This window comes from Meles meles, chromosome 12 (genome assembly GCF_922984935.1).
Source record: "Meles meles chromosome 12, mMelMel3.1 paternal haplotype, whole genome shotgun sequence".
NCBI classification, from domain to species: Eukaryota; Metazoa; Chordata; class Mammalia; order Carnivora; family Mustelidae; genus Meles; species Meles meles.
In genome coordinates, this window is record NC_060077.1 from 32,752,763 (window position 1) to 32,775,359 (window position 22,597).

The 22,597-nt window shown below is 61.4% G+C and overlaps 2 protein-coding genes across 4 annotated transcripts; one reads left to right on the forward strand and one right to left on the reverse strand.

The window, feature by feature from the left end:
• The first annotated feature begins 1,113 nt into the window (after window positions 1-1,113).
• On the forward strand, window positions 1,114-16,474 carry ZDHHC8 (zinc finger DHHC-type palmitoyltransferase 8). 3 transcript variants are annotated; one of them, XM_046025890.1, is made up of 11 exons: window positions 1,116-1,297; window positions 7,927-8,048; window positions 8,223-8,380; window positions 8,467-8,639; window positions 8,791-8,893; window positions 9,307-9,398; window positions 9,575-9,716; window positions 9,928-10,048; window positions 10,121-10,230; window positions 11,565-12,565; window positions 15,513-16,473. In XM_046025890.1, the coding sequence occupies exons 1-11, from the start codon at window positions 1,194-1,196 to the stop codon at window positions 15,736-15,738; spliced, it is 2,352 nt and encodes a 783-aa protein (XP_045881846.1). In that variant the 5' UTR covers window positions 1,116-1,193; the 3' UTR covers window positions 15,739-16,473. The 3 variants fall into 3 exon arrangements, with proteins under 3 accessions (XP_045881848.1, XP_045881846.1, XP_045881847.1); XM_046025891.1 differs by lacking the exon at window positions 15,513-16,473 and adding an exon at window positions 13,608-15,485 and having other exon boundaries at window positions 1,118-1,297; XM_046025892.1 differs by lacking the exons at window positions 9,928-10,048; window positions 10,121-10,230 and having other exon boundaries at window positions 1,114-1,297; window positions 15,513-16,474.
• Window positions 16,475-17,200: 726 nt separating this feature from the next.
• On the reverse strand, window positions 17,201-19,573 carry CCDC188 (coiled-coil domain containing 188). Its single transcript, XM_046024257.1, has 9 exons — window positions 19,046-19,573; window positions 18,808-18,915; window positions 18,559-18,663; window positions 18,385-18,441; window positions 18,235-18,294; window positions 18,025-18,089; window positions 17,782-17,839; window positions 17,477-17,529; window positions 17,201-17,387 (listed from the first exon to the last, which is right to left on the reverse strand). The coding sequence occupies exons 1-9, from the start codon at window positions 19,571-19,573 to the stop codon at window positions 17,201-17,203; spliced, it is 1,221 nt and encodes a 406-aa protein (XP_045880213.1).
• Window positions 19,574-22,597: the final 3,024 nt, after the last annotated feature.

Sequence of the window (22,597 nt, forward strand, 5' to 3'; positions counted from 1 at the left end):
CCTGGGGCTATGTTAGAGGGAACAGAGACTTGCTGGTCCTCACTGTGGAGGCTTCAGAGCTTGACCCGAGTCCCAGCCTCCCAGAGGTTCTGCACTGCTCTCTCTGGGCGCTCAGCCTGTTTTGGCCACACTGCAGCCAGGCACTGCAAAGGCATGGGTCCACCTTAAGTGGGCAGCAGCAGTGGAGCTGGCGGGTGGGATTTCCTGCAGGAGGTGGGCCTGCCCACAGGCCTATCCCAGGCAGGGCAAGATGCCCCATGCTTCACCGGCTTCCCAAGGGGCGCTCCACCCTGCCTCTGGGAGGCTGAGGGGCTCAACCGACCCTAGCTCTCCCACCTACACACACCCCCAAACCTGCAGTTTGGGCAAGGAAGCCTGAGAATCCTGCACACCCTGTCCTTACCCTTACAACCGAGCGCTGTGAGATGGGCAAGAAATAAACAATGTCACAAATTTCCCACCCTCATAAATGCCAGGAGGTCTCCGGATGAAAGAGGTCTGGCCCTGTTCGGGAATAGCATGAAACAGGAACATCAATCTGACCCCCAGGGACAGGCTCCGAGATGTTAAGGGAAAGATCTGCGCAGAGGCCCGGGAGGGGACCAACATGCCCCAGCGCCAGGGCCTGCGGGCCGGGATCAGGGGGCCTGGCGTTCTCTGCGTTGTGCACCCGGTGGGCCAGGACTGCAGGTGTGCGACGACAGCTGCGTCGCTTCAGAGTACCGCGGGCACTCGCCTGGCCAGGGCACCAAGGCGAGGAGCGGCCGCGCCCGGGTCCTGAGCGCCGCGCCAGACGTCAGCGCCGGCGGGGCCCAGGGGGCTCGGTAGCTCCAGAGTCTGGGAGGCTCTGCCACCCGGCTCCCCGGGAGGAGGGTGTGGGGCGGGGCAGGGGCGGGGCGCGTCCTCGAAGCGCTCAGCTCCGCCCCGCCCCTCCTCCCCGCTCCCGCCCCCTGCCCCGCCTCTCTGCTCAGTCCACCTTAAGGGGCGCGCTGACATCAGCGCGCCGCCGCCGCCGCTACCCGTGGGGTGGGATTTCCTCCGCCGCCGCCGCCGCCGCCGCCACCGCCGCCGCCGCCGCCGTCGCCGCCGCGGGTCCTGCGCCGCGTCCAGCCCGCCCCGCCCGACCCCGGCCCGACCCCGGCCGGCCCCGCCCGCCCGGCCCCGGGGAGGGATGCGGCGGCGCGGCGCCCAGGATGCCCCGCAGCCCCGGGACGCGCCTCAAACCCGCCAAGTACATCCCGGTGGCCACGGCCGCCGCGCTGCTGGTCGGCTCCAGCACCCTGTTCTTCGTGTTCACGTGAGTCCCCCGCGGCACCGGAGGTGTGCACAGGCAGCCACAGCCGGGCCAAAAGGGGCAGGGGCCGGTACATCGGGGGATGCAGCTTGGCAGGCCTGGGGGGACAAGGCCCGCGGGTTGGGCAGGGCAGGGGGCCAGGGGCCAGGAGGGCTGGGCACGACAGGGCTGGCACCAGGGCTGGGCTGTGGGTGATGTGAGCTCCCCACCCCGACCTGGGCTGAGGCAGAAACAGTGAGTGTGCCTATACAGGGGCACCAGGGACAGGTGAGTTCTGTGTGGGGACACAAGTGCCTGGCTGGCACCTCATGATTGTGCCAGGCCCTGGGTGTCAGTTGCTGGGCCCAAACAGGGGAGTGTGTGCAGTGGCTGCCCAGGGTGTGGCTGCAGCCCTCCCCTCCCCACAGGCTGCATGAGGGGGGGATAGAGGCTGCTGAGAGCCACCAGCCCTCCAACAAGGAGCTGTGGGTGGCTCTTGGGTCCACTCCTGGTTGTCCAGTCTAGGGCCAGAGCCAAGTTGTTCCCGCGTAGGTGTGGCCTGGCCAGGCTGCCACGTGCCTGTCCCAAAGCCACCCTTGATGCTGGCCTGGCAGTGCCCTCCACCCTCCCTTGACCTTCTCAGGAAGGCTCGGGGTCGCAGCTGCAGGGCCCAGGCCAGGCCACACCCAGGGACACCGGCCATGTTGGGCACTGGGACCCTTGAGGCAGAAGGCGGGCAGGGCCTCAGAACTTCATCTGAGACAGGCTGGCTCACACATAAGCCTGCTGACAACACCATGGCTGTGGGGCACCCCCTCCCCACTGCCAACAGGGTTCCCTCAGGTACAAGGAGGGGTGGGAGTTCCAGGCTCCAGCCATGCAGATCTGGGACTACCCACTTCCCCAAGTCCCATGCTGAGAAACAGCCCAGGTGACTACAGCAATGACTGCTCAAGCCTTCCCGGGAAACTGAGGTGTCACCAATGGCTGTAGTTCGAGAGGCCTCTTTTCCAAGGCAGGTCAGCCCGAGGGTGAATGAGCTTGGGGTTGAGGGGAGCAAGAGCTGGCTTGGCACCCCTGCTTTGCCTTAGCGAGAGTGAGGGTAGCAGTTATGAGGACGGCGAGCCTCCATTGGGTGCCCATGGAGGCTCAAGAGCTCCCTACCTGGAGGGCGGGGCTGGGTGGGCGCATAGGCTGCCAAGAGCGGGTTTAAAAAAGGCCTGTGTGGACGGGCTTATTTCTGGCTTTGGCAAGCAGGCATGTTCTTGTTACTCAGATGCTGTTGGCTGTGGGGCAGAGAGGAGAGGGGCAGGTGGGCAGCGAGTGCAGGGTCTTCTGGAGAGGTGGGACCTGGCCCAGTCCTGGCCCTGGGGTGCCCCACACCTGGCCTCAGGTGTGCTTTGTGGTAGCCTGGCCTCCACTTGCTGGTCCTGGTTTTTCACTCCCGAAGTGTAATTCAGTGTTTTCCTCCCTGACATTAAAAGTAATATGTGTTCTCTTTCAAGAACTTGTGAAATGCAGGGAAATAAATCTTCCAAGAAACTGAAACCAACCCTGCTCCAGAGAGCCTGCCTGTTTCCTCTCCTCTCCTCTTAGGCTCACCTGAGCCCCGAGGTAGTGTGCTTGTCATAAGCCCTTGGCTGTGATTTCATAGGGCCCTTACACGGCTGTCCTATGAACTTGAAACATCTCAAGATGTGGGCACTGATGCTCCTGCACCCTGCCAAGTTCTTCCTTCCTCCTCAGAGCTGGGGCTCTGGGTTCAGGGACAAGAGAGGGGCAGGCTTCGCTCAGGGTGCTGCAGGCCTTTCCCTGTGTCCTGCCTTGTATGTGACCCACTGTACCTGAGAGAAGGTGGCATGTGCCTCTGCAGCAAGCTGAGGGTGCAGGGGCACCGGCTGGGGGCCAGGCGCAGGCATCCTCTAGCCAGTGGAGCCTTGATCACCCTTAGGACAGGGCTCCCCTGGGCCACTGAGGCCACAATCCCTGGGCCAAAAGGCCACGGGGGACCCTGGCCTACCCTAACCCTTGCTCTACCGGGGTCATCCAAAGCAACTGGGTTCCTGAAAAGAGGTTCTGCGGGGCGAACCAGGCCTACTGACACCACTCACAGTGTGCCAAATTCCAGACAAGCAGGGGTCCCAGTGGTTGCCTCCTTGGGATAGGCCTCTGGTCACCCTAGCACCCAAACTTTTACCTTTCTCTGGGTCCAGGCCTGCTGCAGACTTAGACATGTAGGGAGGAGAGAGCAGCCCACTCCCGTGTTTTCTCCACCTTGCCCTTGGGGTCCCCACTGGCTTCTCTCGTCTCTGCTTTTACCCCTTGAACTTGATTGGATGCTGCGTGGCCCCAGGCCCCCTCTCTGCTCAGTAAACACGAGTTGCCCCTTCTGGGGCCCCAGAAGCCCTTCATACTGTGGCTCAATGCCAGGCTGGGTTAGGTGCTGTGTGGGTTTCCAAGAGCCCCCAGGTCAGGTCTCTGCCTTAGCCCCTTCCTCCTCCCAGAGCCACTTTGGAGGATGACAGGAAGTCTGGAAACATCAGAAAGCTAGGGCTGCTTTTGGGTTACCAATCCCTGGGGCCAGGCTGGGCCATCTTGTCTCTGTCCAGGACCAGGGGGCTGACTTCTGGGATGTCACAGTCTCTCCCCAGGATGGGCCTGAGCGCCCCCGTGCCCAGAGGCCCAGGCAGCCTGGAACGCCCAGCATGGGATGGTAGAGGGGCAGGCCCAGGTGGACAGAGCCCCTGGCAGGAAGGAAGGAAACTCGGGGTGAGCCCCCTGCCAGGCCTCACTGCCTGTGGCCTACAGTATCTTTGGCCACCTGAGCCTCAGTTGCCTCATCTCTTAGGTGTCTGCAGGGATTGGATGGGTGCAGGAGGACAGAGGTCCCTGCCTAGCCTGGCCAGGGTAGAGTGGCCACAGACCCTCTGGGCCCAGGTGCCCCTGTGCATGTGCATCACTCTTAAACACAAACAGTATTAATGAAGAACCCGATTTAAATGAAAACGTCTGAGTTAAAATTTTCCATTCCACATTTAGCTGTGGCGCGCATACTGGCCCTGTGGAACCCCCCCACCCCCACTGGGTGGTGTCTCCCCGCCGGGCTAGGCGGACTTGGGGCCTCAATCTGGGTGGGGCCCATGGCAGTGGCGTGTGGCCCTAACACTCAGGAGGCGGGGGCTGGGTCGGGAGAGGGCTTCCAGCCCCAGAGCTGGGCCAGCCCCCAACCCAGGCCCGGCCCGGGCCCCCACAGGGTGGCTGCAGTCAGCAAGGGGTGGCCAGCCCCGGCCTGGAGCACACCAGCCCCTGGGTGGGAGTGGAGTGTTGTCCCTGTGGGCGGAGGGGCCCCTCTTGGAGCCTAGGACAGACTCAAGGTGGCCTGAGCACTTCTGCCTGCCAGGCCTTGCCCACAGAGCTTGCACGTCCTCACGCGTCCTCCCGCTTGCCTGGTCCACAGAGAAACGGAGCGTGTAGACAGGGGGTCGGTTTGAGGAAGGGCATGGCATTTCGGCATCTGTGTGTGTTCGCGTGTGCATATGAGTGTGTGTGTACATGAACGAGGGCACAGGTGTGTTTCTGCGGCCATGTGTGTGTGTGTCGGGCAGGCCTGTTCTCACAAACATTTATGCACATGTGTCTTGCTTGTCAACACATGGTGTATGCTCATGTCCACGCGCCTTTTGGATGTGGTCGTGTGTGTACATGTGTCTGTGTATGCGTATATCCACTGGCATGTGTTCACACGTGTGTGTCCTGGAGTGTATTTGTGTGTCTGTGTGTGCATCACACGTGTGCGTGTGCCTGTGTCCCTGCCTGCTCGTGGGGACACATGTCTGTGCGTGTGCCTGTTGGCTCTGGCTGGGGAGCTGGTTCTCATTTGGCCTGACCCAGGCCTGGACCCTCCTGGCGTGGCCTGGCATAGTGGCCTCCTGAGGGAGGATGAGGGGTCAGGAATGCCCGGGAGGTGTCGAGCCTGGGGCCTGGTGATGGTGGGTGGGTGGGGCAGTGGCTCAGGTCCCTGTCAGAGGCCTGCACCCCAGCCACAAGCCTGCCCAGCACCAGCTAAGGCCCCAGCCCCCTCTCCCTGCTGTGTGTGGCCCAGGCACACAGAGGGGTGGCACCCATAGTGGACAGAGGCCACCTACACTTCAGTGCAGACGTTGCCCTGTCATGTATCAGATTCCCAAACATGGCCCTGTTGCTCTCCAGGTGTCACCCTAGGCATCTCATTCAGGGCAGCTGTCCAGCCTGTACAGCCGGGGTGGGAGTAGGTGTTCATTGAGGCTCAGAGAGGACAAAGCAGTATGGACCACCTGGGCCAGGGGAGACTCCGGCCAGTGCGGGATTCCTGTCTGTGGGGTTGCCTGTGGGGTTCAGTCCCCGCCTGCCTGCATGAGAGTTTGAATCCCAGCCCAGACGTATTCTCACCCCAAGGTCTAGGTATGTGACAAACTGTCCCATACCCACCCCTTGCTGTAAAATAGGGGAGCAGAAGCGCCCATTCCCTACAGCTGGAAGGGAGGATTCTGTGGTTCACTGCACTGGGCAGCTGGGCAACAGGCTCTTGGTATCCACTGGCAAAACGCGGACGGCGGGGATGGAGCCTCTGACTGTCCCCATGCCTCCCCTCCTCCCTGCCAAGCCCGCACCGTGTCCTCGTGCTGGCCATGCCCACCCACCTGCTGCAGCTCGTGTGTGCACGTCTGCCAGCCCCAGAGCACCTCATGACCTCTCCATCCCTTCCTCCCCGGGGGCGGGCTGGCCCCACTGGCACGGGCCCTGCACGTGCACGAGAGCCGACCCTTGCCTTTAGTGCTCTGCTGTCCTGGCCTTGGCATTCTTGACACTTTTTAAACACCAGGCCTGCATTTTCATTTTGTGCAGATCGCACAGCTAGCCCTTCCCAGAAGGCACCATGGGGAGCTGGCTTGCCCCACCTGAGTGGAGCCCCCACTTCTCCCGGCCTCCTGGTTCTCCGGAGCTGACAGCTCCTGCTTGCCTGGAGAGCCTGTCCCCACTGGCATTTTGGCTTCTGCTCCCCACCCCACCTTGCCAAGCAGACCAGGCCTCCAGGGCCTGCTGTCACCTTGCTGAATGGGATTGGGTCAGAGACCACGACATACTTTGAGCGCCGTCTGTGTGCCATGCTTTAGCTCGCGGGGCTGGGGAATGTGGAAGGCATTGACTAGTGGGCACTCAGGGTTGCCCGGGCAGTGGGTAGTGGAGGAAGGCCCTCCCTGCAGAGGGAACCCATGTCCTCAGGGAGCACGTCCACCTCCACAGCAGGTCCTGGAGAAAAGGAAGGGGTAACTTGCGGCTCCTGGCCCGCTGCGCCTGCTGCCGTGGGAAGTGGAATCTTTAAATAGCCTCTCGCTTTCCACTAAAAATAGCGAAGTTCTGCTGCCATGGAGGTGGTTGCTGGGGTGGCGGGGCTGGCTCCTGGCCAAGGCAGGCGTGGGCACACCAGCGTGGCCGGCGTGTGCTGGGGCGGTGGGCAGGGCCATGGGCCCTACTCACCCTGCTGGAGGCCACAATGCCCTGTTCTCTCAGTCAGGGCTACTGCGGGGGATCTCCCTGGCCCTCCAGTTCCACAGAGGGGCTAGGTATGGGGAGGGGAAGAGCCCACCAGGGGCCCCCCATTTGTCAAAACAGCCAGGAACCATCTGAGGCCAGAGGAACTTTGTGGGAGCCAAGTGGTTGGACTCAGGGACCCGCTGCAGGGTTGGGACACGGGGCCGCAGGTTATATGCCCAAGGACTGGTAGATCTCCACAGAGAGGGCTCTGGTCTGGTCCCTAGAGGGCAGAAGAGGACAGTGTCTGGCAGAGCACCCATCGGGGAGGTGTGTGAGATCCTTGTAGGGTGCCAGGAATCTGGGAAGGCTTCTTGGAAGAAGGCTCAGCCTTGAGCCATGGGTGCGGGGGTAGTAAAAGATGGTAAGTGGAGAGGGGGTATCATGCTTTTCTAGAGTCTCTGGGTGTTCCCCATTGTCAGATGGATAGTAAGATGACAAACTAGAAAGAAAGAGCTGGCTGGATGCGGATATGCCCAGTGGCCCAGACCCTGAGACTTCATGCCTCAGGGAAAAACAGGGGGGCCACCCACCATGCATTTCCTGACTGAGAATTGGAGCTCCGCTTGTCCCAGATTTTCCCTGGCAAAGAGGCCCTGCTGGGCTGGGGACAGGTCTGCCTGAAGACTGGGGCTGCTTCTGTCTGTCCTAGCAGCCAGGTAGACTAGGCTCATTTTTCATCCTGGACTCCTGCCTCCAGTCTGCCACCCCTCCTAAACGTGGGAGCCCGGGCCCACAGGCCTCTCTGAGCCTCAGTGTCTTCAACCGCGAGTTGAATTCCTAATACGCACCTGGACGGTTGCTGGAGTCATTGTCCACATGTGGGCAGCCCACATACGGGCCACAAGGTGCCCAGCCTCGATCGTTGAGGAGAGAAGTGGCAGGCTGATGGGCAGAGGTCTCCCATCAGGGTTGTGGCGGCAGTGGCCTCCCCGACTGCCACGTTGAGAACTGATGGTGGCCTTTGATGGCCCAGCCTGCCTATGTGTGGCCATGCCTACCTAGTTCATCTGTCCCCACGCCCCATCCCCGCCCATCTGCTGTACCCCCCAGACTGAGCTCTGCCCTGCTGTCCAACGCAGGTGCCCATGGTTGACTCGAGCTGTGTCCCCAGCTGTTCCTGTCTACAATGGCATCATCTTCCTCTTTGTCCTGGCCAACTTCAGCATGGCCACCTTCATGGACCCTGGCGTCTTCCCCCGAGGTAGGGCCCTGTGCCAGGGCATGTGATCTGCTCACTTTCACTAGAATGTGAGTGACTGACATGTGAGAGCCTTTCAGGGGTGGGTCCTGGTGGGTGGGCTGGCAGAGATGCGGGAAGGACTCTCCTGTCAGGGAAGTCACTTTCCTGCCACCCTCCCCTGGCCCTGGCTCATAGCGGATGAGGACGAGGATAAGGAGGACGACTTCCGGGCCCCGCTGTACAAGAATGTGGACGTGCGGGGCATCCAGGTCCGAATGAAGTGGTGCGCGACCTGCCACTTCTACCGCCCACCTCGCTGCTCCCATTGCAGCGTCTGCGACAACTGCGTAGAGGTGACCGTCCCGCCACCCTGTCTGCCCCCATGTCACTTCCCTGCCCTCCCACCCACCCTGTGCCCTGACTCACTGCTCCTGCTCAGGACTTTGACCACCACTGCCCCTGGGTCAACAACTGCATTGGGCGCCGCAATTACCGATACTTCTTCCTGTTCCTGCTGTCACTCAGCGCACACATGGTGGGTGTCGTCGCCTTTGGCCTGGTCTATGTGCTGAACCACGCTGAGGGGCTGGGAGCTGCCCACACCACCATCACGTATCCTTGACTGGCCCTCAGGGGGGTGGGGTGACTGCCCGGGAATCCCGAGGGTGGGTCAACCATCGCTGGTTGGGTGGCAGTGGGAGTGGTTTGTTCATGGGCACCGGCTCCGTGTTTTCACCTATGGCCATTGGCCTTAACGAGCCAGCATGGCCGTCATGTGTGTGGCTGGCCTCTTCTTCATCCCTGTCATCGGCCTCACTGGCTTCCACGTGGTGCTGGTCACTCGGGGGCGTACCACCAATGAGCAGGTGCTAACCCAAGGAGGGCCCCTGCAGCGATGGGGATAGGGGGCATCCCCTATAGGCCAAGAGGGCCAGGGCTGCACCAGGCCCATGTTGGGGGGTGTCAGGGAAGGGCTGCTGGAGCCCTCAGCTTCCGTAGGGGGAGGAGACCCAGGGTGGTGCATGGAGTGTGGGGCCGCACCTGTGCTGCCCCTCCCCCGCTCACTCCCACCTCTGGACACTGCAGCCCTCAGTAACTCAGGGCCCAGAAATTTGGCAGCTTCCTGCAGGGAACATCGGGGGGCAATGGGTGGGGGGCACCCTGGGCCGACCTGCCCAACTTGCCCCCTGAGGAACCCCAGACATCCCTGCCTGTCCCCCTGTCTGCCTTGTCCTGGACCTTGGGTGGCCAGGCTGGCTGAGGGGTCCCACGTCCACAGGTGACGGGCAAGTTCCGCGGGGGCGTGAACCCCTTCACCCGAGGCTGCTATGGGAATGTGGAGCACGTGCTGTGCAGCCCTCTGGCACCCCGGTGAGGCCTGGATGGGGTGTCAAGGGGCCTCTGCCGGGTTTGGGGTGGGCAGGTGTGGACCCTCAGCCCAGTTGACCTCTGCCTCTGGCAGGTGTGGCCAGCCTTGCCTTTGGTGAGCATTCAGGCCCGGTCACCCTGGTCTGGCCATTGACCCCTCTGCCCCCACCCCGGCGCAGGTACGTGGTGGAGCCCCCCCGGCTGCCGCTGGCTGCTCGCCTGAAGCCGCCCTTCCTTCGGCCTGAGCTCCTGGAGCGAGCTGCCCCACTCAAGGTCAAGCTTAGTGACAACGGGCTGAAGGCTGGCTTGGGCCGCAGCAAGGTGGGGGCCCTGGGGTCAGGTAGGGGATGGGATAAAGGGCAGACCCTTGGAGGCAGGAAGCAGCTCTGTTGGAAGGGGCCTAGAAGTGGAAGGGGGAGGAATTGGGTAGATTCTGGAGAAGGGTCTAGGGCCCAGGGCCCAGGGAGGAATCCCCAGTTATGCCCCACCCCTGGCCCATACCCTACCTACCACTGACCACGCCCCCTCCCAGTCCAAGGGCAGTCTGGACCGGCTGGATGAGAAGCCGCTGGACCTGGGGCCGCCACTGCCCCCCAAGGCGGAGGCCGGCACGTTCGGAGGTGACCTGCAGACCCCACGCCCGAGCAGTGCTGGTGAGGTGGTGGTAGCCAGACAGAGGGAGGGACATGGACTGACCCCAACCTGACCGTGGTCCATCTCCCCAGAGAGCGCCCTGTCGGCGCAGAGGACCAGCCCCCCGACACCTGCCATGTACAAGTTCCGGCCTGCCTTTCCCTCGGGTCCCAAGGCGCCCTTCTGCGGGCCTGGTGAGCAGGTGAGGAGGCCTGGCCCCACCCCAGGAAGTCCTACTCTCCCCTTCCTGGAGACCCTGTCCCCAGAGGCCTCAGCCCCTAGGTCCCACTCCTGGAGGACTTGCCCCAGGAGGCCCTGTCCCTGGGGCCATCGGGTCATAGAGAGCCTTGTGGGCGCCAGCAGGACCTCTCTCTGTGGGAATCCCAGCTAGGCATGAAGGAAGGGCTGGCACAGGCCGTCCTGGCTGGCCCCTTCTCCTTGGCTGGTGGCATTGCCCGCTGGCCTGGTAGGCGGCTGCCCCCAGGGACAGTGTGTGCCAGGATGCCTGGAATTCCACTATTAAGTCACTCTGTAAGGCCCACGGGAAGGCTTCAGAAGAATTTGAGATTGTTTAAGAAAGCACATTTATTTTTTCTGAGTTGTATAAGTACTCTACGATCACTGCGGAGCAGTTGGCAACCCTGGACAGCCTGAGGAATGATCCAGAACCCCGAACATTCCCAGGATGCCCACCCTCTTTCGTGGCCATCCAAGAGGCGAGCCTGTGACTGGGCCAGTATGCCTGAACCTGTCAGTCGCCTCCCCCCAGGACTAATGCCCTGCTCGAGCCAGCATCTCTGGACCCTCTGGGCTGGGCAGGGAGTCTGGGCCTCCTTGGCCAGCATGCCATGGTCCTGTCCCAGGAGGGGTGTCCATCAGCCCTTCTTGGGAATGGGGGGCTTTAGGTGCCCTTGCCTGCCTCATCTTGATGGGATTGTCCTGGGTCCCACAAGGATTCTGGCCTGAGTACCCTGAGGGCACGTTTGTTAAAGTCCCCTCTGGGTTTTGAGGTTCTGTAGGCTCTCATCCCTGGCCCAAGCCCGTGCCGGCATGCTTTGGTTCATGGAGACTCAGAGAGGCCCCTCCTTGCTGTTGCTATGGCTGTCCCCCAGGAGGCCCTGCCCCGTGTGGGCTCTGAGGGGCCTGCCCTGGGTAGATGCAGTACCCAGCTCTGGTCTTACGTGGCCATGACTGCAGTCCTCAGCCGTGACGTGCCTGGGAGAGGATCTCTGTGTGGTTATTATATCTCCTCAAGGCCTAGCTCCCGAGGCTGTCCCCACAGCCCCCTCCTCTTCTGTGGAGAAGTAGGAGCAGGAGAAGGGTGCCTAGCCTTCCCTGGGGAGACAGCGTTTGGGTGCTTTTTCTCCCCTGTCCCCACTTCCTTCTGGGGTGGGCAAGGAAGAGGTGGTTAGGGGACGGAGACCTTCCAGGAACAACTTGTCGGTTATACGTGTCACTGAGATTGTAGCCTCTAGGGTTGGGGCACAGAGCACCTGGTGGCCGGGCATGGTAGATGTGTGCCCTCTCTCCCCACAGGTCCCTGGTCCCGACTCCCTGACGCTGGGAGAGGACAGCATCCACAGCCTGGACTTTGTGTCAGAGCCCAGCCTGGACCTTCCTGACTACACGTCCGGAGGCCTGCACGCCGCCTACCCCCCGTCCCCGCCACTCAGCGCTGCTGACACCTTTTCGGGTGCCTTGCGCTCCCTGAGCCTCAAGGCGGCCAGCCGGAGGGCTGGGGACCACGTGGCCCTGCAGCCTTTGCGCTCTGAGGGCGGGCCCCCGACGCCCCACCGCAGCATCTTCGCCCCCCATGCGCTGCCCAACCGCAATGGCAGCCTGTCCTACGACAGTCTGCTCAACCCCGGCTCACCCAGCGGCCACACGTGCCCAGCCCACCCATCGGCCAGCGTGGCCAGCTATCGCTCGCCCTACCTGCACCCAGGGGCGGTGGGTGACCCGCCGCGGCCCCCACCCCGTAGCTTCAGCCCGGTGCTGGGCCCCCGGCCGCGGGAGCCCTCACCTGTGCGCTACGACAACCTGTCCCGGACCATCATGGCCTCCATCCAGGAGCGCAAGGACAGGGAAGAGCGGGAACGGCTGCTGCGGTCCCAGGCAGACTCGCTCTTCGGCGACTCGGGCGTCTATGACGCGCCCAGCTCCTACAGCCTGCAGCAGGCCAGCGTGCTGTCCGAGGGCCCCCGTGGCCCGACCCTGCGCTATGGCTCCAGAGATGACCTAGTTGCGGGGCCCGGCTTCGGTGGTGCCCGTAACCCCGCACTGCAGACTTCGCTGTCCTCGCTGTCCAGCGCCGTGAGCCGGGCCCCGCGGACCTCCTCTTCCTCCCTGCAGGCCGACCTGGCCAACAACAACGCCCCCGGGCCTCGGCCTGGCAGTGGCTCGCACAGGTCTCCGGTGCGCCAGGGCCCACCCTCCCCACCCAGCACGCCCCGCTCACCCTCCTATGCAGGCCCCAAAGCTGTCGCCTTCATCCACACGGACCTCCCGGAGTCGCCACCCTCGCTGGCTGTGCAGAGGTGGGTGCTGGGGGCGGGGGATTCCCGGCACAGGCCAGGTATCTGACCACCTGTGGGACCTCTTAGCTGAGCATGCAGGGGCCATCTGGGAAGCCAGTGGCTGCCTCTGGGTGCTCATCCTCTTTGGAGGTTCCCTGCCAGACTGTGTGAGGGTTGCCCATCTCCAAGGATGTCCTCACACATCCAAGGATAGCGGGCGAGGAGGATTTGTACCTTGAGCCCAAGGCTGCATTCTCCTGCAGCTGGTGCAACCAAATGGCAGGGGGACCCCGGGGTTTCTTCCCCTGGAGACGGTGTGGTCGAGGAGGCTGAGTCTGGGGGACATCATCCTGCAGCACGACATGCTGGCCTGGGAGCTCATAGCCCCAGGAAGTAAGGGCTTCCTTGCTCAGAGATGGGGAAATAGGCTGCTTCACAGGGTCAGGTCCAAGTATATGAGCTGAGCGCCTGGTGTGTGTGGCCGTCGTCAGGGTGTCTCCTCTGCCACTTTGAGCACGGACTCAGTAAGGAGGCCCCTGCTGCAGCTGGAACTGGCCCAGTGGGTGGCAGCTGGACAGTGAGGTGGGATGGGGCGCCCATCCTCGTGAGTGGGCAGCGATGTCAGAAATGCTGTTGGTCAGTACTGGGCAGGTTGGAGGGCAGGAAGACAGCCTCTTGTTTTCCTAAGAGGGAGCAGGGAAGGAGCCAGAGTCACTCCTGGGCTCCTCAGCTTGGGGCACTGGGACAGTGCAGGGCCTGGGGGCGTGGCCAGTGTCCATCTGGCCTCCCTGTGCTCTGGGATCGGTGCCAGTGGGAGGGGCCGAGAGACCTGGGAGGGGGCTGATGGCCATTCTGACGTCTGTCTGTCCTGTGGCAACATAGTCCCCCCTCTGCAGGCTGTGCACCCCCACCCATCCTCTGGGCCCTCCTGAGCTCAGAAGCAGGGGCCACCCCGGGCTTTGTCTGCGTCTGCATCATCTGTCCCGTTGCCTTCGCTGGCCTCTGTCATGCTGTGGTCCCGTGTTCACTGTGTGTGCGCGTGTATGTGCTTGTTTTGATGCAGGGACCACCCTCAGCTGAAGACCCCCCCAAGTAAGCTTAACGGGCAGTCCCCCGGCCTGGCCCGCCTGGGTCCTGCCGCTGGCCCCCTGGGGCCCTCCGCCAGCCCTGCCCGGCACACGCTCGTTAAGAAGGTGTCCGGCGTGGGTGGGACCACGTACGAGATCTCAGTGTGAGGACTGACTGCCATCCATCCGCCGTGGAGCCCCGGGGACCAAGACCCCCAGCGGCTGCCCTCCCCTCCCGACTGCTCTGCTCCGGGAGACCAGGAGGCCCAGGCCTGGTGTGGACACGTCAGCGGAAGAGACCACGCCTCCAACAAGCCTACCCCTCTTCCTCCGCCTGTCCATCTGCCCATCTGCTTGACAGGGCTCAGTGGGACCAGGGGCCGCCAGGCTGCGGGATCTGTGTGTCGGTGCCCCGGCTCCCATAGGTGGGGACGGCCAGGGGGTCTGGGTCATGTCTACACCTGCTGCCCTCGTGCCCCTGAGGCTGTCCCCAGGCTGGTCCCCACCTACTCCCCTCATAGAAGGGTCACCATGGCCCAGAGATGGACAGAGAGTCCTGGGTCCCTGGCCGCCCTGGACCAGGGCCCCACCACCCGGCTGCTCCTAACTCGTTGCCTTTCAGGGACCCGCTGGAAGTTTGTAGCTTGGCCAGGCCAGTTCCTCTTCGGGGAGTCCAGCCCCAGCCTACAGGCATCCAGCTCGGGGATGGCTCTGGGTTCTGAGAGACAGGTGGACGAGGCACAGACAGACAGCCAGCTGTGGGTGGGGTCCTGGCTCCGTGTGTCCTGTCTCACTCAGCTGGTGGGTGCGTCCCCATTGTCTGTGCGCTGAGCTGCCATGCCACGTCCCATGTGTTAACGCTCGGGCCCCCGCTGCCCCCACTGCCGGGAAACTCGCTTTCATTGAAGCCTTAACCTCTGCTTTATGCTCTTGTGGGAGGCGACTGGGGGGGCAGGTGGGAGCAGGCACGGGCCGGACGCTGCCACAGGGGGCCCATGAGACCAGGAGTCCTCTCCCCTGCCAAACTGGAGATTCCCTACCCCAAGACATGCCAAGTCCAGGCCCCACGGGAGCCTCGGCGCCCTCGTGGGAAGCCCACGGGGGCGGGGGTCAGAGTTCCGCCTGGCGCCAGGGACCCGAGAGTAAGCACACGGCAGCGTCCGCTTGCGTTGTGTCTGTTTTATGTTTTTATATCTACATCTATATATCTATAATTTTATTAAAAAAAGAAAAAGAGTCATTTCGCTCCTTTCCTTGAGCAAGGCCAGGGCTGTTGCTGCAATGCAGGGGCTCCGGGGGCGGGGAGCAGAGTGGGTCAGGCTCTGGGAGAGGCGTTGGCCAGGCATACGGGCATTCTTCGTGGGTTTTTTTCACTGACTTAAGCGGAGTTGGAAGCTTGGGAGGTGGGGGCTGGCCGATGGGTCTTTGGCTGACAAGCATGAGGCTCCCGTGGGTCTGCGGCATCCCTGGTGGTTAACAGCGCATTTGAAGAAAGGTTGGGGTTGCAGCCGCCCCAAGACCCCCTGGGAACCCCCTGGGAACCCAAGAGCTTTTGGGGGAGATGGAGTAGGGGGTGTCTAGGGGGCCACCCATCGGCGGAGGGCCCTGGGGGGCCATTGTGGCCTCTTGCAGCTGCACTCGCTGGAACTCACCCTCTTGGCCACCTGAGCCTCCCCTACCCCCCCCAACCAACCCCCTGCTGCCAGATGTTGGGGGTGGGGGCACTGGGAATCCGTGGCTCTTTAGGGCTGAGACGGCCAGGGCAAAGACTGGGAGGAACTGGGGCGGGGGCTGGCCCAACGCAGGAGGCTAGCTGGGCCTCGGACCCTGCCCTGGGCAGCTCTGCCCCATGCTGACCTCCACCTTTCTGCTTCTCTCTCATGGGACGCTGCGGCCCCCAGGGGGCGGATCGGCACCTGCAGCCGTGGATGGGGCCGGCGTGGCCAGCCCAGGGTGCCCCCCGGCCTGCACCTATGCCACCTTGGCCTCCCCGAGGACCGCCCGCCGCTGCGGGCCCCATGGAGCCCGGCCGCTGGGGTACCCCCCCGAGGGGCTATGTGCCGCCTGCACTCAGCTGCCTCCAGCCTTTTCCCCAGTCTCTCGGGGCCTGAGCGGGACACCAAGTAGGCAGTTCTGGGGCCGAGAGGACAGCCCAGGAAGCCAGGCAGCCACAGACCCTGGGCCGGGGGCTGGGGGTCCTCTCTCCACCAGCCGCACCTTGACTGACTCCCAGCCCGCTGGGGCTTGTGACCCTGTGCCCACCCACCTCAGGAAGTCCCCACCTGCTGCAGGGGGTCCCACTCCCCAGGCAGGGGCCCTGGAGCTGCTGGGACCAGCACACCGCCCTCCCCTGCCTGACCGAGCACTTTAGACGCCACTTCCTCCCCAGGGAGCCCAGGCCTCTGCGGGTTGGGCTGGGGTGGGGGTCTCAGGTTGCCCCTGCAGGTCGCTGCACTCCCTCCTCCCCACACCCAGCACATGAACAGATGCCTTAACCTCTTGGAGCCGCCAGCCTGGTGAGCCATCCGGGCCCTGCCAGGGCGGGGAGGAGACCCTGCCAGTCCAGTGTGTTCCTGGTGACCGCTCTGCCCAGCCCTGCCCGGCCGTATTCACTCTTTGACTCCGAGATGTGGCACCTGGGGGAGCTCAGAGGGCCCCCGCTGCCCCATGCCCTGTAGTCCCTGCCAGCCAGCCCGGGCCTGGACGCCCCCGGGGGCAGGGCGGGACTCTGGGCTGGCCCTTTTCCTGCCTGGGCGGTGCCTCTAATTCTCCCACTTGGGGATGAGCGAGCCACAGAGCTATTCTCTATTGTTCTCAAAGGTATTTCCCCCACCCCAATTTAATGCCCTAAATAAAATTTTTGGTGTTTACCTCCACAGCTCTGTCCACCAACGTGGTCCCCCTGTCCTCTGAGCCTTGGGGCAATGCCAGGAGGCTGGACTGGACAGGGATCCTAGGTTGGGGAGGGGACAGGAGTGGGAGGTGGGGGGGAGTGGTGGCCGGTTGAGTGTGGAGAGGGTGGTGTGTTCAGCCAGATAGGGATGGAGGGTTATGCAAGGGGTGCCAAGTTGGTGTGTCAGCAGATTCAGGGCCAAGAACCTGATCCCCGAGGTCTGCTGATCGGGCCTGGCCCCAGGATGAGGCCCGAGGACCCCTGGTCCTCAATTTCAGTGGAGACTGTCCTGTGACACCCTCTGCTCAGAGCTCTCCCTGGTGGCCCGGGGTGGGCTGGGGGCTTCCTGCGGAGGGGCTGCCTGGCCAGCAGGCGGATGGGGCATATGGCCCTAAGGGAGAGGCCCCTCCCTGAAGAAACCTTGGTGTGAGACTGGCCTCAGAAGGCGGCAAAACCTCCTGCCTGCGCCACCCCCCGTTTCCATGGAAACAAGCTCACACGCGCCGTGTGTGTCACGACTATATGTCCAGCAGCAGGCCCAGCCCTCAGGACAGACCCCGCCTCCACCCTTCTCCACAGCTCCTGGCGGGGACGGTGTGCGGCAGTGCCGTGGGCAGGGGCCAGCGCAGCCGCTGGGCACCTGGGGCCACGCTGGCCGCCTGGCCTCCTCCTCACTGGGGCCGCTGGGCCTCCGGCCTAGAAGGGCAGGAAGTCGTCCACCTCCAGGCGCAGGAATGGGCCCAGCAGGGCCCGGAGCTTCCAGACAGCGGCGCGGCTCAGCAGGGGAGGCACCAGCCCCTCGAAAGGCGCGGGGTCCACCACGTACACGTAGGCGGCGGTGCAGGCCAGTAGGGCGCCCAGCAGCAGCCTCAGGGCCAGCAGCCTGCGGGCGGCGGCGGTCAGGGGGCGGGGGTACCCTCGGGGACGGTCCCCGGGGACTGGGCTTGGCCATGCACTCATGCAGCCACCTACCAGAGCTGGCCTTTGAGGCCCTCCGAACATCCCAGCTGCTGCGGCCTTGCCTTCTGCAGGGGAGGGGCTGGGTCAGAGCCTGACCCCATGATAGGGAGCAGAGGCTGGGCTGGGGGCGGAGGAGGGCGGTTTCCCTATGCTGCGAGTTCTTACCCAGGACAGGCACCTGCAGCCACCTCTCAGGGATATTTGGTCAGCTGGTTCCTGCTGGGGCTCCCGCCCTGGGGCCTCCATCACTGAAGCCCACATTCCCTCCCCTAAGAGGGGCCTCCAGGGTGAGACTGGGGTGTGGGCAGGGGGCTTACCGCTACGCATGCCATCTGCTGCTCCTTCCTGGCCTGGGTGCGGCACTGGGCCCGCTCCCTGGATGGGGGGAGGAGTGCACCGTCAGGGCCATGTGTACCCTCAACCCAGCCTGCCCCACCCCCCGGGTCTGGTTCAGTGGAACTGGGGAAGGGTCTGGGTTGAGCCATCCCATCCCCGTCAGGACACCTGCTGCCCCTTTCTAGTTCAGCCAGGCGCCCCAGGCCCCTGACCCTGCACATCACCCCAGAATCTCCAGCTGAATGTCCTCCATCTGGTCTAGTACTCCCCGGATGTCCTTCTTGAGGTTCTGGGGGGCAGAGGAGGTAGAACAGGTCCTCTCACCCCAACTCCTCTGCCGCATTCCCCTGCTTCCTAATGCTCCCCCGTCCCCCAGCACCCTCTTCCTACTCCCTGTTCCCCTCAGCCTCAGGGGTCACCCTCTGGGGACCTACCAGGAGCCCCGTAGCCTGGTTGTTCAGAGCCATGTGCACCTCAGCCACGCCGTCCCACACCTGGAGGGAGAAGAGGGGCAGGATCACCTCCAAGATGTGTTCCACCAGGTGGGTTCCCCAGAGGCCCTTCCACCCCAGCTGGGCAGGCACCTCGGTAATGGCCATCTTCTTCCTCTCAAAGGACAGTCGGATCTGCTGTAGCTCATTCTGGGGAGGGGCACAGTGTGGGCACAGGCAGGGCCAACAGTGTCAGCTCCTTCCTCCGACCACCGAGGACTGCTGTACAGAGAGCCCCCTCCCCTGGCCTGGCTCCCAGGGACCTACCTGCGACTGCTGCACGAAGGACTCCTCCCCCCGGCACAGCTCCCGCCGCAGCAGCTGCAAGGGTGCCCTGTCCTCCAGGGGCCGGGTACTGGCCTGCTCGGGGGGCTGTGGAAGAGCCCTGGGGTCAGCCCCGAGGCCGTGGGCAGCACCTGTGGTCATGGACTTCTTGAGAGCTGGGGTGGGGCTGTGGCGTATGGAGTCACAGCTGCCCTCCGTCCTGCCACGGCTGGGCATCCGCCGTGCACTTACCCAGGCCAGGGCTGTGCAGCTCGTGTGCTCTGTGCACAGGGGTAGGAACTGCTGCCCTGGCCCCAGGAGGGCCCCCAGCTGCTCCCGCAAGTCCTGGTTCTGTCTTTTCTGTGGGGTGGGGGGGTGGGTGGGGGCAGAGAGAGAGACGGGACTGCTTGTCGTAGCTGCAAACCGCTGCGAGCCCATTGCACAGATGGGCTCTGAGCCCGGGCCGATTCCACAGGGGCTCCTCACTCACCAGATTCTGGTTTTCCTGCTCTAGCTGGAGGAAGGACTGCTCTGCAGGATCCAGGGGCATGCTCTGGAGAGGGGAGGGGGCTGCCCTGGGCGAGGCCGGGGTTCCTGACCCCGTTGGCAGGGGTGGGCAAGGGCAGGGTCTGGGCCCTGAGCTGGGGGATCCCCCCCGCCTGGGTGCCCCTTGCTCTCGCCCCGATTGCAGCGGCCAGCCCCACCCCAGCCTGGCCTCCACTTGTGCTTGTCTTGCCCCCGCTGGGTCTCTCGGTCGCTGCATCTCGCCCTCTTCGCTTGCCATAAAGTTCCCAGGTACCTCACCCCCCACCCTGGGGCCCCCGCCCCCTGCCCCCGGAGGTGGGAAAGGCCTGGCAGACTCTATGGAGTGAGTGGAGCTGAGAGGCACCAGGCAGGGCCACCTTACAAAGCCCTGGCAGGGTGGATCCAGGCATCCTCCGTGGCTGCTTGAAGCTGACGGCTGGGGGCACTGGGGGTGGGAGTGGCCACAGGGGCCCAGGGTTTTGGGCCCCTCCATACCTCCCTGTAACCCCTTCCTTACCCCAGGTCCAGGCTCTAGCCTGGCCCGACCTGCCACCCTCTTATTGAGGGCCCTCTAGGTGTCATGACTCACAGGTCCGCCTCAAGAGTGCCTGTCACAAAGGCCTGGGCACAGCCAGGGAGGTCATAATGGGCTGGGGTGGTGGCCAGAGCCAGGGCTGGGGGGGCCCCTACCCTCAGGTGCCTGTTCCTGAAATGTCCTTCTCTGCTCCTTCCCCCCCACTGCCATGCATCTTCCCCACCCCAGCTCCCCCACCTGCATTAGTTATTTTCTGAAAATGTAACAGATAATGCAGGTGCAAAGTTAAAACAAAATCAAAGGCGAGAGGAGACGTGTTATCCAGTGCGATCCTCCCATCTCAGTTCCCACCCCCCACCACCCCCAAAAGCCTGGTCATTAAGATCCTTCTGGGGTTCGGCTGCACATTCTGCCCAGCTGGGTGGCACGCCCCCCCCCCCCGCCCCCTGCGCGCGCTTCACACCGAAGAGCTTATCCCACAGCCTGGCTTTTGCACCTAACCGATCTTCGGGATTTAAAAAAAAAAAAAAAAATCATTTATTGAACATTTACTTTAATGGTTCTAGAAGGACGATTATCATCCTCTTTATAGGTGGGGACACTAAGACATGAAGACACTGGGTCTCTTGCCCAAGGTCACACCACTGTTAAGTGACGGAACCAGACGTAAGATCGTTCTTCAGTGTTTAAGAAGACTTATTTTTTTGTTTTTTAATTCCAGTGTGGTTCACATACGGTGTTCTATTAGTTTCAGGTGTACAATACGGTGATTCAACAATTCTACCCGTTACTCTGTGCTCGTCATGACAAGTGTACGCTTAATCCCCTCCACCTAGTTGCCCCCCCACCTCCCCTCTGCTGTAATTAAGAGTGTTTTGTTCTCTGTAGTTAAGAGTGTTTTTTGTTTTTGTTTTTGCTTTTTTTTTTTGTTGTTTTTGGTTTCTCTCTTGTTTTCTCTGTTCATTTGTTTTGTTTCTTAAATTCCATGTATGGCTGAAATCCAATGGTATTTGCCTTTCTCCGGCTGGCTTATTTCACTTAGCATTATACCCGTTAGCTCCATCCGTGTTGTAGCGAATGGCAAGATTTCACTCTTTTTTATGGCTGGAGTAATATTCCGTGGACTCTACATACCTCGTCTTCTCTATCCATTCATCTGTCGATGGACGACTGGGCTGCTTCCATATCTTGACTGTTGTAAATCACGCCGGGATAAACATAGGGGGCATGTATCTCTTTGAATTGGTGTTTTTGTATTCTTTGGGTAAATACACAGGAGTGGAATTAATTGATCATAACATAGATCTATTTTTAAGTTTTTGAGGAAACTACATACTGTTTCCCACAGTGGCTGCACCAGTGTGCAATCCCACCAACAGTGCATGAGGGTTCCTTTTCCTTCCTTCCTTCTTTCCTCCCTCCCTTCCTTCCAGATTTTATTTATTTATTAGAGAGAGAGAAGGAGCAGGAGCAAGGGCAGAGGGAGAAGCAGACTCCCTGCTGAGCAGGGAGCCTGATGCGGGGCTCCATCCCAGAACCCCAGGATCGTGACCCGAGCTGAAGGCAGACACTTAACTGACCGAGCCACCCAGGCGTCCCAGAAGGGTTCCTTTTTCTCCACACCTTGCCAACACCTGATTTTCCTTGTGTTGTTGGTTAGCCATTCTGACAGGTGTGAGGTGGTATCTTGTAATTTTGATTTGCATTTCCCTGGTGAGGGATGTTGAGCACATTTTCACGTGTCCGTTGGCCGCCTGCATGTCTTCTTTGGAGAAATGTCTGCTCATGTCTTCTGCCTGTTTTTATTTTTTATTTTTATTTTTTTAAAGATTTTATTTATTTATTTGACAGAGAGAGATACAAGTAGGCAGAGAGGCAGGCAGAGAGAGTGAGAGGGAAGCAGGCTCCCTGCCGAGCAGAGAGCCCGACGCGGGACTCGATCCCAGGACCCTGAGATCATGACGCGAGCTGAAGGCAGCGGCCTAAACCACTGAGCCACCCAGGCGCCCCTTCTGCCTGTTTTTAAATTGGATTATTTGCTTTTGAGGTGTTGAGTTTTAGAAGTTCTTTATATATTTTGGATGCTAAGCCTTTATTGGAGATGTCATCTGCAAATATCTTCTCCCATTCAGCAGGTCATCTTTAAGTTTTGTTGGCTGTATCCTTTGCTGTGCAGAAACTTTTTCCTTTGAAGTAGTCCCAATAGTTTATTTTTGCTTTTGTTTCCCTTGCCTCAGGAGACTATCTAGAAAAACGTTGGTGTGGCCAGTGTCAGAGAAATTACTGTCTGTACTTTCTTCTAGGATTTTCATGGTTTCACGTCTTACATTTAAATCCTTAATCCATTTTGAGTTTATTTTTTGAGATTGTTGAATCCGAGTAAGAAAGTGGTCCAGTTTCATTCTTTTGCCTGTGGCTGTCCAGTTTTCCCAACATGGTTTGTTGAAGAGACCGCCCATTGAATATTCTTGCCTGCTTTGTCCAAGATCAATTGACCATATCACCGTGGGTTTATTTCTGGGTTTTCTATTCTGTTCTATTGATCCATGTCTATTTTTGTCCCAGTACCACACTGTTTCCATTACTATAAGTTTGTAGTAAATCTTGAAATCTGAGATTGTGGTACCTCCCTTTGTATTCTCTTTCAAGATGGCTTCGGCAATTCAGGGTCTTTTGTGGTTCTGTGCAAATTTAGGATTATTTCTTCTATTTCTGTGGCGAGATCTTTTTAATGACCGTCGAGCCCACACCCACGCTGGAGCCAGATTCAGGTCCCTGGTCTGTTTCTCCTCGCTTCTTTCCAACGGCCCATGGTGTGGCCTGTGCTGCTGCAGCTACCCCCCCCCCCCACCAACCACCCCTGGACATCCTGCGTCCACGTCTTCTTCTTCTTCAGTGCCCTCCCTTGTTCTGTGGAAGCCCATCCTCAAGTAACACTCTCAGAAAGGCAGATTCAAGTCCTTGCATGGTAGAGAGGGCCAC